Raw genomic sequence first — 15,038 nt, 5'->3', positions numbered from 1 at the left:
TAGATCCTGAACATGTAATAATCGACACAGATGTCAATGAAGCTCAGCTTTAACTTCACCTTTCAGTAGAAAGGTGGGCCAGTAGCAGAAAATCACCCAACCACCCCGATTGTGCTTTTCTCTGTGTGTTTGTTGCATTACTAGGGAACGTAACCCTGCATTAAGTTGCTTGCTTGTCACTGTAACCAGCCTGCCACTGCACACAGCATGATGTGGGATCTATTTAGCTTTGAGCCTGTTCTGATTGCTGATGTCAGATGTGAGAGGAATGTTTCTAGCACATTCTGGAATCCATTCCAGGCTGAAGTCAGGCTGCTATCAAGGCTAGAAGGGGTCCTTCCTGGAACAAAGCAGGTTAACTTAATAACGTGGCCACTGCATGCATGTTCTTTGCCTTCAAACTCACACACGCATCTGCTCCAAGTCTCAGAGCTGCGGAAAACAACTGCAATCCGTGTTAAATACCAAACTGAACATGGGGAAAAAACTGGAAAAAACGATAAACAGTGCAAACGCCGAACGCAAAGCACTGAACTACACTAGTGCCTGAAATTTTGTCTTAGTGTCCATGACTTAGTGTCCATGTTTGTTACTGTCCTTTTCATTGCAGGCACGTGATATAAAAGCTACTCATTCAGGACATGTTACCTGTTTCCTTCCAAACATTGCATATCTTGGTATGGATGCAAAGAGACACTAATGTAATCAGTGCAAGAGTTGGAATTACATCACACAGAATATGTACGCTTTAGCTGGTTTAACATCCCTCAGTTTCTGTTTTTTTTTCTATAGGGACTTTACTTATTATTTGTGTTATAACATCTCTTGGCCAGGATGTGGAGACAGTGTCGATGGTGGATGTGAACATCCTCTGCAACCTCTGACCTAAACAGGTAATAAATAATAAGCTATTAAGCTTCAGTGGTTCTGTGAACAGCTGGCTGCAGGAATTGCTGCCCAGTCCTAAATACCTGTATTTAGTAGCTAGACTTGTTGGGGGCGGGCTGTTGTCTTGTCGATTATCCCGTTTTTGATCTCTTTGCTCTGTCCTAGACCCTGCGTCCTGCATATGTCCTTCTGTTATTGGTCTGTGTCTCTTGGTATGAGTCCTCTGAACTTGTGGTATCTGCTACTGGTTGCTCACTATGGTTCTGTTGCCTCTAAGTCCTCCACTGTTGCCTGGACTCCTTCCCTCACCTTTGTTCCTGTCTCTGGATCCACCGTCTCCTGCTTCATTCCCGGCTCCCTCCGTGTAGGATCCAGCATTGGTCCCCGTTCTCTGCCTGATTCTCTGCTTTCTGTGCCTCCCAGTCGTCTAGAACCTCCTGCCACCATATAGGATGGTGGCTCCTCCCACAGACAGTCAGCAGGTTATTATGTGAATACTGAGGTAGAGAGGCCTTCTCATGTGAGCCAACCTTCATTGTTTGCATGGGGTTTCTGTGAGATGAGTCCAGTGAGATGAACTACTGATGGATATGATTCAGGTTTTCTGTGAAATGTGATTTTGCACTGCTGTTGTGATGGACTCTCCGTAGTTGATATTCTGTTCTGCATGAGGCTGCTATACTTTGCTATTATTTCCTTGACTGCGGCCTGCCTGCTGCCACAGTACTCGTCTGGCTCCTGATATCCACCCCCATGTTCCAGATGATTGTAATGACGGGACTTTGTCTTGCAGGGTTTCACAGTAGTTCATGATAATCCACAGATGGTGGCCATTTCTGACATATTGCATCAGTGAGGTCATCTGCTTCCCCTTTTCATTTTTAGTTACACAGTGTCCTTCTATAGAGACAATTTACTGACATGCAGTGCCTATTTTACCAGAACCCATCGCATGACACAGTGTCTGCGCATTTGCTGCATGTTACTGTGCGCATGTCTTGCACATTTTTTTTTCTTCTGAGAACAGAGACATTAAAGGATATCAGGGGTATCAGAGTGGACCAGGAAGAGAGAGCCAGTCTTCAGAGGGCTGGGGTCTCTGACAGACTCAGTCATGGTTCCTCTCCTCTTCCTCCTCCACGTCTTCTTCATTAGGCTGCCAGGTAAGAGAGAAATATTGGCTATTATTCAATATTCATGAGTTCTCCAGAAAGGATGACAATAGAAGAACAATGTGTAAATATATCAATTTATATTTTCATATATTTGCATTAACTTTAATTAACTGTTTATTTACTATATAGCAATTTGTATTTATTTATTTATTTCCCTGTGTTCTTGCTTGGCATCATTTGTCATCACTGGCTGTTATTACTTGATACTTACTAATGTTGTTCTTATGTGATAAGTTGCTCTGTATAATATTTGCTTTGATAGAAGATGTTGTGCAATTGTTGTGTAGAAATGTAGTTGTTCTGTAGCTCCTGCTCCAATGCTGCTTACACTGGGCATTTACTGGAAGCTCAGCCTAGCTGCATTTATGTCTAGTTGACTTACTGACAGTGTGTATGTTGGCAATGTGATATTAGCCTCACTTGTACGTTGCTATGGACTAAAGCACCTGCGAAATATGTACATGCATTTGTTGTGAGTCTGTGGTAGGCATGTGAGTTAGTAATTAGTAACTATGACAAAACAACTCAAAACATGAGTACTGTAAGATGACATTAGATAATGTACTCACTGGCTACTTTATTTGATATACCTGGTCTACTCCTTGTTGAAGCAAATATCTGATCAGCCAATCATGTCAGGAGCACAATGAATAAAATCATGCAGATCAGGTCAGGAGCTTCAGTTAATGTTCACATCAAACACCAGAATGGGGAAGAAAGGTGATTTAGGGGACTTTGGTGGTGGCAGAGTTGTTGTTGCCACATGGGCTGGTATCAGTATTTCAGAAACTGATCTACTGGGATTTTCATGTACAATGAGCAGCGGCGCTCTGAGTGAAAATGCCGTGTTGATGGCAGAGGTCACAGAAGAATAGCAAAGATGAAGCTGATAGAAAAGCAATCATAATCAAACTACTACTCATTTTACAAAGGTATGCAGAAGAAGAATCTTGGAGCAGATTAGAACAGTTTTACCTGGTCAAATTAATCAAAATTTTTGCTGTGACACTCCGATTGTAAGGTAAAAATTTGGCATAAACAACATGAAAGGATGGATACATCTTGCCTTGTATCAACAATTAAGTCTGATGGTGGTGGTCTGATGGTGTAAGGGATATTTTCGTTGCACAGATTGGGCTCCTTAATACTAATTGAACATCGTTTAGATGCCACAGTCTACCTGAGTATTGTTGCTGACCATGTCCATCCAGTGTATCCAGCTTCTTAGAGGTATTAACAGGGGGATAACAAGTCATATCACACAGCTCATATATTCTCAGACTGGTTTGTTGAACATGACAATGAGCTCGCTGTCTTCAAATAACGTCCATAGTCACCAGATCTCAATCCAATAGATAAGCTATGGGATGTGGTGGAACAGGAGATTCATGAAGGTCCCACAAATGTGTCATCATGAAGGTCCCATAAATCATGATCATGTCAACATGGACCAAAGTCTCTGAGAAATTACCTTGTTGAATTTGTGCAACAAAGAATTAAGGCAGGTCTGAAGGGAAAAGGGAGTCCAACCCAGTTAGCAAGGTGTACCTAATAAAGTTACCCAGTAAGCGTATCTATACCATACCTGCTGACTTGAGTTCACTCACACATTAAACTTTATCATTTATCGCATTTACAATAACTAGTGTGTCATACGGTGGGAGGAGATTGGCTGGCTCACGATTTTCATGGGGGGGGGGCAATAAAAAATGTTGTCAATCAGTTGGAACAGGCCAGTGCCCCCCTTGATTAATTTATTTGGTTAATGCATACAGCCCACTGATTCAGTGTCATTTTCTTATAAAACTGCTGTACCGATCTGATTGTATCCTCAGTCACTAAATGTTCTGCAAGCCCACTGTTACCTCCATGCTCCAGTTACAAAGCTCAAGCACAATATTTTACCTGCACATTATGCTAATATCCAGGGCAGTAGCCAGACATGAGGTCACCGAGGTCTGGACCTCAGTAATAAAATTGGTTAAAAATGTAATAAAAATTGGTTAAAAATTAATAATATTGACGTCAAATTTTCACCTGAATACACAACTACTACATAACTACATAATATAACTACTTGCTTAACAAAAACAAACAGATTATGAAGGGGACAGTATCAATAATGTGACTGACGAGACCCTCCTCCCACCCCCGGGTACCAGACCTCACTATTACTCAAACCCTGGCTACAGCCCTGCTAATATCCCCCTTTACAGAATCAGTACAGCCTTTTTCTGAGACATAGTGTCATATAACTTTGGTGAAACAGTTTGCTGAATAGTCCACATCAATTTTCCATGTCATTTCAAATTCTCACACCTTTATTTCTTGGGTCATTGGCGCCCCCTAGAGGGTTTCTCTGGGAGTAATGTGAATTACAGTGTCTCCGCTGTTTCCTATGAAGACATCTCTCCAGTGCTGCTCCGGAGCTGCCCTGTGAGCACTGACCGGCCAGCGGACAGGCAGGCAGAGGCCCTGCAGCTGATTTGCTTTAGGATGAATGATTTTTTTAGTTTTACACTATGAGCTACTGCTACAAAGAAAACAATCAGGGGAGCTACTGAGTTGTAATGGTTGATTTTGTATGTCTTGGGTGGGGGATCTTCTGTGGAAGAGAATGTTGTGAATGAGGACAATGTTGTGAATGTGTTGGCAATCAACCAGTTGGTAAACACTGATTTCCATGATGTCCCTGCAGGTGGTGACAGTGTGTGGTCCTTTGGGTATTTAACTGCACAGACTGGAGAATCTCTCACCATCCCATGTTTCTATGATCAGAAGTATAAAGACCATGTGAAATACTGGTGTAGAGGGCAATTATGGAACTCCTGTACAATCATGACACGCACAGACTCACCACAGAGCTCCAGTAAAGTGTCAATCACTGATAATCCCGCCCAGCTAGTTTTCCATGTGACCATGAGGAACCTGGAGAAAAGTGACGCTGATATCTACTGGTGTGCTGTAGAGATTGATGGTCAAAAGGATGATTGTAAGTCTCTGTCAATAGAGGTTAAAGGTAAGATGTTACAAATTTCACAAACTGTATTGCCAATATCAGTGGGTTGTAGTGTGCAGAAACTAATACTGATTTCATACAATGTTCATATACTGTGTGTTTGACTAAAAATATGCAAGCAGTACTTTATTTATTTCCTGTTCACCAGGATAGTGGAACTTTAAAGAAGCTTAATACCCCACATTCATGTTTCACAATGTTCTTATACATATAATACTCATTTAACTGTTGTTTCACTGTACTTATATGTTAAACAGCATGTGTATGTGTACTGTAGCTGTAGCAATAGTAACACCAATTATGGTATAATATTTATTACTTAAGTAAAATGACATATATATTTTCTAATTTGTCACAATCAACTTTTATCCCTTTGAAATGTTTATTCCATTTTTCACATTTATTGAATATGGAATATTATATGAACAAAGATATGTGAGCAGGTGAGGCCCTTGCACAAAATTTTAGGAGGTTTAAGGGCAGAACTGAAGGGCCCTGTACCAGGAACCTTGAAAGATAGCGAGATAGATAAGAGCCGAGCTAAAAAGGAACAAAGAGATGAACTAATGAGAAAGTAAATAAGAGCTGAGCTAACGAGAAACAAGGAGATGAGCCAACAAGAAACATCTGGCAAGTTCATGTAGGGATGTCACTGACAGAAAAGCTATAAAATGTAGGTTGATTTGTGAAGGGGGGGCTCTTCTGACATTTTTAATTTCCACATCATACAGGTGCTTGGAGTGTGAGGACTGTAAGCTGGGTATCTGCAGAGAGAGGAGGATCTGTCACCATCCCATGTTACTATGATCAGAAGTATAAACACCATGTGAAGTACTGGTGTAGAGGGCGTGACTGGAATTCCTGCTCCTCATTGGCACGTTCTGACTCCAATCAGCCAGCAGGGAAAGTGTCAATCAGTGATGACCCCGCCCACCTGGTCTTTAATGTGGCCATGAAGAACCTGCAGGAAAAGGACTCTGACACTTACTGGTGTGCTGTGGAGATTCACGGGGCAGCAGATGATGGTGTCTATCTACAGCTGATTGTCATGGAAGGTGAATTATTAAATTAGCCTGCAGCTCATAGCATTAGACTCTAAGTTATATGAACTCCTCTGTGTGTTACATGATTTTAATGGATACAGCATAATATTATTACAGTAGAACCTTGGAACTCGAACGTCCCTGCTAAAACTTGTATGGGTCGACATACATTCGTAAGGGTCGGTCAAGAAAAATCTAACGGCAACTCGACCGAGAACTCAGAACACGACAAAACAAAACAGATCTAAAACTTGTACGGATTGAGACGCATCTCTGATGGGCTGAAATAAAGGCAAACGGACCTACTGGGATGCTGATACTTATGAATGCTCTCCGTCTCGTCGACCAAATTCGACGTGCAAAAGCTGTATTCCTGGGTTTGGTGGGAATTTTTTGCTACTTTATCTAGTACATTTAGTAACACAGTAATCATGACCCCTAAGAAAGTGAGCAGTGATAGCAGCAAACCAAATAAGAAAGTAGTGAGAGTAACTGCAGAACTTAAAAAGGAAATTATAGCTCAACCAGCCTCCTAGAATAAATTAAGTTCATGGTCCATGGTACCACTGTATTATTATTATTATTATTAATGTTACATATTATGGACAGACTGACTGAGACAGATATGATTACATGGTGAAATAATCAGTAATTAATTCATAGGTTCTTATAATCTATAATACTTTCATTAATTTCATTGGTTGTAGATTCATTTTTATTTAGCATGTATATTATGAAATTGTATATGTTAGAATTAAGTTATATGAAACGTTTTGACTGATGTTTTGACCTGGGGGTATTCCACAAAACAAGATTTCTCAGTTAGTTGGATAAATTAAACCTGAAGTCATGATAGTCCAATAACAGCTTAGGTAAGAAGCATTCCTATTGGACAGTCTTGACTTCTGGCTTTTAATTTTGTGGAATACCCTCCTGGTCATCCACAGCAAAAGGAGTTTCACAAACACCCAAACAGGGAGAGCTGTCTACAGCTTTACAGCAGACAGAAAGTATTACTTCATCTACACAGCAGACAGATGGTTTAACTTCAGCAACAAAACACCCAACAGGATGGGCTGGGACCACATATCCCTCTGGTTCCTTGACTTCCACCACTAATGACAATCTGAGCACCACACAGTCACCAAGGTAAACTGCCAAACCCATTTCATTCTCTGTAAAATACTTTAAAAGTGTGCATTCAAGATTCAAAGCTAGATAAGTAAAAACCTGTCATGGATCCTGCATGAAACTCCTGCATGTCTTAAACCTTCACTTTCCTTCTCTTGTTCTTCTCCAGTCAGATGCTCCTTCTGCTGACGTTGGTGATGATTCTGTTGCTGGTGACCACTGTCATGGTTATCTGGATTCTGCGAAGAAGAACCAGTGAGAAAAACTAACAGTTAAACCATTTACCCAGAATTTGAAGTACATTATGTGATTATTGATGTTTTTTTTTTTTATTAAAAATTTGATTACTCAGATAGTAATGTTAGTTCTCAAAGCTTGTATTGATCAACACAGATGTGAATGAAGCTCAGCTTTATCATCATGTCTCTGCAGAAACGCTGATCAGTAACAGAAACAGACCCAGCCGCCCTGTGAGTGTCCATTTCTGCATCTGTGTTTGTTGCATTAATGTCCTATTTTGATTCTCACATTAGTTTGGAAATAAGTAAAAGAAATATACACACATTCTACGGAGTCAGTTTCCAGTGAAAATTAATTTAAAATGACAGAGCTGAGAGTTCATAATGGATTAAATTTATTATGAAAAGGCTAAATGCTGATATATGTGGTTGTTTCATCTCAGCAGAACACAGAGCCTGGAGATGAGGTGATCTACAGCACCATGGTCTCTAAGAAACCTTCAGCCCAAAGTGTGAGTTCAATAAAATGTTTCCCTTTAGTTAAATTAAATGATTTTTGATTACCTCAGTCATGTAAGTAGTATGAATATTCAATTTGATTACTCAGATAGTAATGTTAGTTCTCAAAGCTTGTATTGATCAACACAGATGTGAATGAAGCTCAGCTTTACCATCATGTCTCTGCAGAAACGCTGATCAGTAACAGAAACAGACCCAGCCACCCTGTGAGTGTCCATTTCTGCATCTGTGTTTGTTGGCTAAATGCTGATATATGTGGTTGTTTCATCTCAGCAGACCACAGAGACGGGAGATGAGGTGACCTACAGCACCATGGTCACTAAGAAACCTTCAGCTCAAAGTGTGAGTTGAGTAAAATGTTTCCCTTTAGTTAAATCAAATGATTTTTGATTACCTCAGTCATGTAAGTAGTATGAATATTCAAATGTGACACATTCTGTAACTAGATTAAATGGCGAATTTTATATAATTACAATTTCCATTTACAGTGTGTGTCCTCTCTGTAATTATACAGTGTAACAGTAATGTTCCATGATTACAGTATCCATTTACATTGTTTGTTCCTTCTTCAGCCCTCTGTAGACTCCAAGGATGAAGTGACATACAGCTCAGTAACTCTCCAGGACAATCAGAGTAAGATTCACCTGTATAACAACAGGAAATATGAGACTACAATAACCTAAAGCCATCTATTAGGATGTAAGTAAAACATGAAATGATAAATCTCCACCTTACCACGGTGGAGGGGTTTGTGTGTCCCAGTGTAGGAGATGTTAGGAGAAATTGTCCCTGGTAGGATCTCCAAAGGTGAATTGGTCCTAGCTGAGAGGTCAGACTCAGTGCGATCCCAATGACCCTCATGAAGGACATAAACATTGAACTGGAATCCTCACCTGAAACAGAGAAACCAAGGCCCCGCCCTGATGCCAGGCCTGCAGGGAGGGCATCTTGTTTGAGAATGCATGGTGGCCAAGCCTTCACCCAGGGGGCTGCCTGGGCACAGCCTGAATGAGCTAAATGGGGCTGTTCTCTGGTGGGGCTTCCACCTGTAGGAGAAGCCATAAGAGGCTGTGATAATGTGAATTAAGCGGCAGTCAAAGGTAGGGCCTTTACACACAGATTCCTGTTAATAAAACTGGTTTTAGGGCCATGGAACCTAACTTCTCTGGTGGGAAAGGAGCCTGAGCTAGTGTTGGAGGTAAAAAGATACTGTCCAGGTATAGTCAGGTTCACCTCAGTGCACAGCATGGGCTTTGAAAGCAAATTCCTAGAATGGTGCTAGACTCTGGAGTTGGGTGAGAGGCGTTATACAGGTGTAGGTTTTCTCATTGCCCCCGGTTCAGTGCCAGAGAGTTTCCGAGTGAACAAGAGGGTCGCCTCCCATCGACTTTGAGTTGGGGGATGGGCTCTAAATGTTGTCTGTACTTCACGGAACATCACACCTTCCCTGGGGATTCAGTTATCTTACTGGGGAACTTTAACTCTTGCTGTTGTAACAAAAGTGAAAGCTGGAAGGGTGTCATTGGGAGGAAATCATCAGATCTGTGAATGTATGGCTTGGACAGTCGGGTGAATAGAGAAGTTAAGGTGTGGAAAATGACTTTGGGTCAGCTTCAAAGAGATACTGACAAACTGCCTGGGAACTAAGGAGGGGAAAGCAGGGTTTTGCCCAAGGAGTTTGCACCAGGGATGGAATGTTCTTGAACTGGGCATATAGTCAGGTAGGAGCACTTTGAGGACCTCCTAAATCTCACTGACATACCTTCCTTGGAGGCTCTGGATGTTGCTGGGATTTCTTGGCTGACACGCCTATTCAACATTACATCGAAGCTGAGGACAGTGCCTCTGGACTGGTAGACTAGGGTGGTGGTCCTAATATTTAAGAAAGGGTAAATGAAGGGTGTATTCCAACTTCAGCCAGCCTGGGAAGGCTTATGCCAGGGTACTGGGGAGTAGGTTCCATCCATTAGTTGAACCTCAGATCCAGGAGAAACAATGCAGATTCCATCCTGGTCATGGAACCAGCTCATTGCATTCAGAAGGATAATGGAGGGTTCATGGGAGTTTGCTTAACTAGTCTATATGTGTTTTGTGGAGCGGCCGGGATGCTGATCAGCACCTACAAGTCTGTGGTCAAGGTTCTGCACCACAAAAGGGTGAATTGCCCCCACTAGGTTGGGGATGAGTTACTGGCTCAAGCTGAGGGTATTGTTCACGAATGAGGGAAGCATCAACAAGTTATGTGGACATTGTCCTGGTCTGTCGTAATGAAGAGCAAGCTGAGTTAAAATGTGAAGCTATCAATTTACTGGTTGATCTACATTTCTACCCTAACCTATGGTCAAGACCTTTAGGAAGTGCCCAAAAGAATGAGATCATGGAAACAAGCAGCAGAAATGAGTTTCCTTCACAGGGTATCTGGACTCAGCCTTAGAGAATCACCCGAGACCCCCTTTCAGAGACCATGATCTCTCATCATAAGTGTGTCTTCCCCCCTCAGAATGCCCCCCCTCTGATGTGACCTACTCTGCTGTGGTGCCAAAGAAGAATCAGATCTCTTAAAGTCCTTCTTTAAGTCTGTGTGCTGCCTGCAATGTCCTCAGAAAAGGGGAAGTGCTTCTGAAGGAGACTCCATTTGGGGTTATTTGTGTTCTTCCCCATATGATCCCCATATGAGAAGCCGTCTACCCCCCCCCCTCAAGGCAGCCTGGGTGCATCTTAAAATGTGTCACTTTATCAAACCTTTTTTTTGGAGGAACTGACTGAGTTGTTTGTTTGTCTTGGTATGAGGAAAATTCATATTTGTTTCAGTTACTAAACTGCAGTGAATTATATGTTATCTCTTAATGCTTGTTATTAAAACTGAGAATACATAAAGCAGTGTGGGTAACGAGAAAGGAGAGTATCTCTGGCATTCAAACATGTTACTGTTCAGCTGCCCCCACATGTGACTGAAAATTATGATAGCCTCCCTAAATTAAACTTTCGACATAGTGTTTGGCATGTGGCAAAAGTCTTGCTTTTAGGAAATTTCTGTTTTTGCATTTTGTTTCTGTTTTCAAATCGTAGTTGAATCCTTGGATGCTGAACTTGCGGATACCGAGGGCCGTCTCGTTACTGAGTATATTTAATTATTCACTGCCTCAATGTACTAATAAGTCAATAATAGAACCTGAAACCACAGGCTTGGTGAGGCTCGCCATGGCAACGGGACAGTTTAGTCCCTCCTGTGACCCAAGACCTGTTTGTTTTTTTCTGTGCTTTTTCCCCTTTTTGAGGCCGATGCAGCTGTCTTTCATTTTCAACCATCCCCACTGCCCACCCCCAAATAAATGCCTGTTCCTTCCTCCCACCCCAGTGTCCTGTGACTCTGTTCACCATCCTTAGAAGGTGGTACAATATTATTCTGGGAACCACTGATGTAAAATTGTCATGGAATTTCATGAATATTTTATCACAATGTTATTAATTATGAGATTCATATGAAAAATAGATTTTTCTGTTTCTCCCGTTAGTGTTTTCTGTGCTATATTATGCTTCCTAAAGTTATTTTTGTAAATGTAGAGTGAGTTAAGACTCCAGGTTTAGGGGTGCAGTTTACATGTTCTTCCTGTGTCTCATGTGTAGATGGAGATTTCCGCCTCGTTAATTACTTTGCTCTGCTAAAAAGGCCTGTATTTATTACTTGTGCTGTGAATTCTCTGGTGCACTAGGGGGAGACAGAGTTACATATTTGTGTTTGAGGTGATTATACAGCATAAACTGCAGCTCAGCCTGGAAATGCTGCCGGCTGACGATCTCAGCTCCCTCTGTAAACATCCTGCTGCTGGGCTTGGTGCTGAGTCGCGTAGCCCTGAGGGTTCGAGTCACTGGATTTGTGATGAGCTCTTTCATGGTTGTGTTTCCCTCAGTGTGGTCTCTCTGCTCTGTCGTAGACCATCGAACTTCTCGAACTTTGTCCTTTTGCTGCTGGTACTGATCCTCTCGTTTTGTCCTCTTTTCAGCCTGTGCTGACCCCCTGTGGTACTGTCTCCTCTAAGTCCTTCACTGCTGCATTGAATCCTCTTCTGACTGTCAGTTGTCGCTTTTCTTCCTCTTCCACCATTGAATGCCCCTTGCCCCTTTTTAACTTCAAAATCCGCATTCTGCTAGGCCATCCAGTATCTGTCAGCTGCTTCCGGAGTTCCACAAGCTAACCAAGCCCTGAGGGCCTCCTTCCTGGCCACAGCGCCACACAGCTGTCTTTGCAATGGAGTCCCAGAACATGGCCAATTCAGGCTCAATGTCCCCTGACTCCCTCTGGATGCAAGAGAAGTTCTGTTCTAGGTGTGAGTTAAAGATCTCCCAGACAAGGGAGAAATAAACTAATATTAATTAATAATTAATTTCCCTACATATTGGTGAAGACAAATTATTTGAGTTAATTTTTCCTATAGTGGTCCATCCACATTCTGTTCTGAGTTATTCCTTTACAGTAGAACCTTGAATCTCCAATGCCTCTTCACTCGACCAGATGTCGCACCGGTCTGTCGAATTTTCCTCAACTTGTACTTCAGCTTAAACTACTAAAACCTGTGTGGGTCAAGACGCATTTAACTCGATCGGGTCGTTGAGAAAAATCTAGCTGCAATTCGACCGAAAACGTGGAACATGACAAAACAAAAGAGACCTGCTAAAACTCGTATGGATCGAGACATGTCTGTCTTTTCAAACAATAACCCCTTCGTCCCTCCTCCTCTCTACCTGCCACTTCCAGTATGCCACCAGCTCACCTCAAAACCGGTAAAGTGCTTATAAATTGGCATTTATTTCATGTTTATAGCTTTAATATGTGTGCTATTTCATGTACCGTATTTGCCGGCATATAAGATGACTTTTTCCCCCTGAAAAACATGCCTCCAAGTGGGGGGGTCATCTTATACGCCGGGTGCTTAAGAAGAGGCACCCCACACTGGGCAGAACTCGAAAAACATGTAGCAGACATGGTGGCTCAGCATCGCCAAAACGGTTATGTGGTGACACGAAATACAATACGCTTGTTTGCACTTCAGTGGGCCAAATCTAACCCAGATCACAGCAACAATTTTAAGGCCACTATATCCTGGTGTAGTAGATTCATGGCAAGGCATGATCTGGTACTAAGGCAAAAGAGAAAAATTGCCCAAAAATTACCTGCAGATCTGGATAACAAAGTGGATAGTTTCCATCGATACGTAATACAACAGCGCACTAAACATGGCTATGCGTTAAGTAATATTGGAAATATGGATGAAACTCCAATGAATTTTGATATTATTGGAAATAAAACTGTCCATCAAAAAGGTGAAAAAACTATTTTGATAAAAACAACAGGACATGAGAAGTCAAGTTTTACAGTGGTACTAGCATGCACAGCTGATGGCAACAAACTGAAACCTATGATTATTTTTAAAAGGAAAACAATGCCAAAACTCAAGTTCCCTGCTGGTTGTTTTGTGCACGTGCATGAAAAAGGCTGGATGGATGAGGAGGGTGTGAAACTATGGCTGGATAATGTATGGAGCAGACGACCAGGTGGTCTACTTCAAAAACGTAGTCTACTTGTGTGGGATATGTTCAGGGCTCATTTAACTCCCACCACCTAGGAAAGGCTTGCGAGAATAAAAACAGATGCAGCAGTTATTCCTGCAGGATTGACATCATTGGTACAGCCCCTGGATGTGTGCCTAAACAAGCCGTTTAAAGATCGCATTCGAGAACAGTGGAATGAATGGATGGTTAGCGGCAAAAAGTCATGCACAAAAGGAGGAAACATGCGAGCTCCACAGTTGGATGTTTTGTGCCAATTTGTCATAAAAGCCTGGAATGATATTGATGCACAAACAGTAATCAAGTCTTTCAAGAAGTGTGGCATATCAAATTCATTAGATGGTATGGAGGACGAGTACTTGTGGCAAGATGAAGAGGAAGCTGAAGCTGAGGCCACATCATCTGACACGGAATTAGATCCATATGATGACTGCCTTGCAACTGTATCACAAGATGTCATTGATGAACTTTTAATATCAGATGACGAACAGGAGTTTGAAGGCTTTTAAAGGGAATCTGTCATGCCAGCAAACTTGCTAGGGACTTGCTCTCTCCCTCTATTTGTTATCTTCCTTCTATCATTGACAGTTCCAGTTTGGTTAACAGCTTAGAAAACAAACAGCATGGCAGCTCCCATAGGTCTATAGTTCCATTCAGCTTTAGTGAATTAGCCTCTGGCATTTACTATTGGCTGGTATAATACAGGATGGGGAGGGGTCTTAGCCACCCTCACACTCTTTATGAACATTCCTTTGGGAACTCAGCAAGGTCTGACGAAGGGGGCGTGTCCCCAGAAACATGTTACCTATCCCGTGGTTTTGCTGATCCAGTGTTTATACTCTTGATGTGCCTGTCATACTCCTATGTTTGTGAGTATCATTTTTATCTCTGATTTACGGATCTATTAAAAAGGTTTTACACGAGGAGGTGATGCCCGGTGTTTTTCTTCTTGTCTTCTACAGTGTGTTGCCAGAGTCCCTCTGGGTTGTTGGCTGCCTGCCTGTGTTCCTGAGAAGCATCTACCCGTCCATAGGGTCCACTTGGAGTGTTAGGGTTAGGGTTAGGGTTGCGCTGAGGAGGAGAGGAGTGTGTTGTCTTTAGTGAATTACGTTTAATAAACTTGCACTGTTTTATGTTTACTGTACATGTTTGACAACATACAGCCTTGTGACAGTTTTCCTGCATGTCATAAGCATTTGAATATAAATTAACATGTTGAAATCAAATCTGATGTTCTTTTACGTTTTATTTGGTGTGTGGAAGGTGTGCGGAAGAGGGGGTAGTCTTATACGGCGAGTATATAACAAACTCTATATTTTGAGTGGAAATGTTGGGGGGTCGTCTTATACGCCCAGTCGTCTTATACGTCGGCAAATACGGTATGTATTAGTTTTACGTACAGTATATTGATTGTTAATGCTTTTCATCATTAGGTATGTAGATAAGTTTAAATAGG

General features: G+C 41.9%; 1 protein-coding gene across 13 annotated transcripts; it reads left to right on the top strand.

Annotated features, from left to right (window-relative positions):
- The first annotated feature begins 1,704 nt into the window (after nt 1-1,704).
- On the top strand, nt 1,705-14,808 carry LOC140588713 (polymeric immunoglobulin receptor-like). 13 transcript variants are annotated; one of them, XM_072710608.1, is made up of 10 exons: nt 1,705-2,051; nt 4,762-5,082; nt 5,814-6,137; nt 7,073-7,274; nt 7,426-7,511; nt 7,650-7,726; nt 7,939-8,007; nt 8,288-8,356; nt 8,587-8,647; nt 14,545-14,808. In XM_072710608.1, the coding sequence occupies exons 1-10, from the start codon at nt 2,003-2,005 to the stop codon at nt 14,592-14,594; spliced, it is 1,308 nt and encodes a 435-aa protein (XP_072566709.1). In that variant the 5' UTR covers nt 1,705-2,002; the 3' UTR covers nt 14,595-14,808. The 13 variants fall into 13 exon arrangements, with proteins under 13 accessions (XP_072566709.1, XP_072566708.1, XP_072566707.1 ...); XM_072710607.1 differs by lacking the exon at nt 14,545-14,808 and adding an exon at nt 10,515-11,359 and having other exon boundaries at nt 1,706-2,051; nt 7,942-8,007; nt 8,291-8,356; XM_072710606.1 differs by lacking the exon at nt 14,545-14,808 and adding an exon at nt 10,515-11,359 and having other exon boundaries at nt 1,706-2,051; nt 7,942-8,007.
- The last annotated feature ends 230 nt before the right edge of the window (nt 14,809-15,038 follow it).

The sequence above is a fragment of the Paramormyrops kingsleyae genome, chromosome 4 (genome assembly GCF_048594095.1).
Source record: "Paramormyrops kingsleyae isolate MSU_618 chromosome 4, PKINGS_0.4, whole genome shotgun sequence".
NCBI classification, from domain to species: domain Eukaryota; kingdom Metazoa; phylum Chordata; class Actinopteri; order Osteoglossiformes; family Mormyridae; genus Paramormyrops; species Paramormyrops kingsleyae.
The sequence above is the reverse complement of the archived record's forward strand: the minus strand, read 5'-3'. Positions and strand labels throughout refer to the sequence as shown.

Coding starts and splice junctions, on each gene's coding strand:
- LOC140588713 (XM_072710604.1), top strand. CDS start 2,003: ATGGTTCCTCTCCTCTTCCTCCTCCACGTCTTCTTCATTAGGCTGCCA. Junction 7,727..7,938: donor GAAACAGACCCAGCCGCCCT/GTGAGTGTCCAT, acceptor GTTTCATCTCAG/CAGAACACAGAGCCTGGAGA. Junction 8,648..10,514: donor AACTCTCCAGGACAATCAGA/GTAAGATTCACC, acceptor TTCCCCCCTCAG/AATGCCCCCCCTCTGATGTG.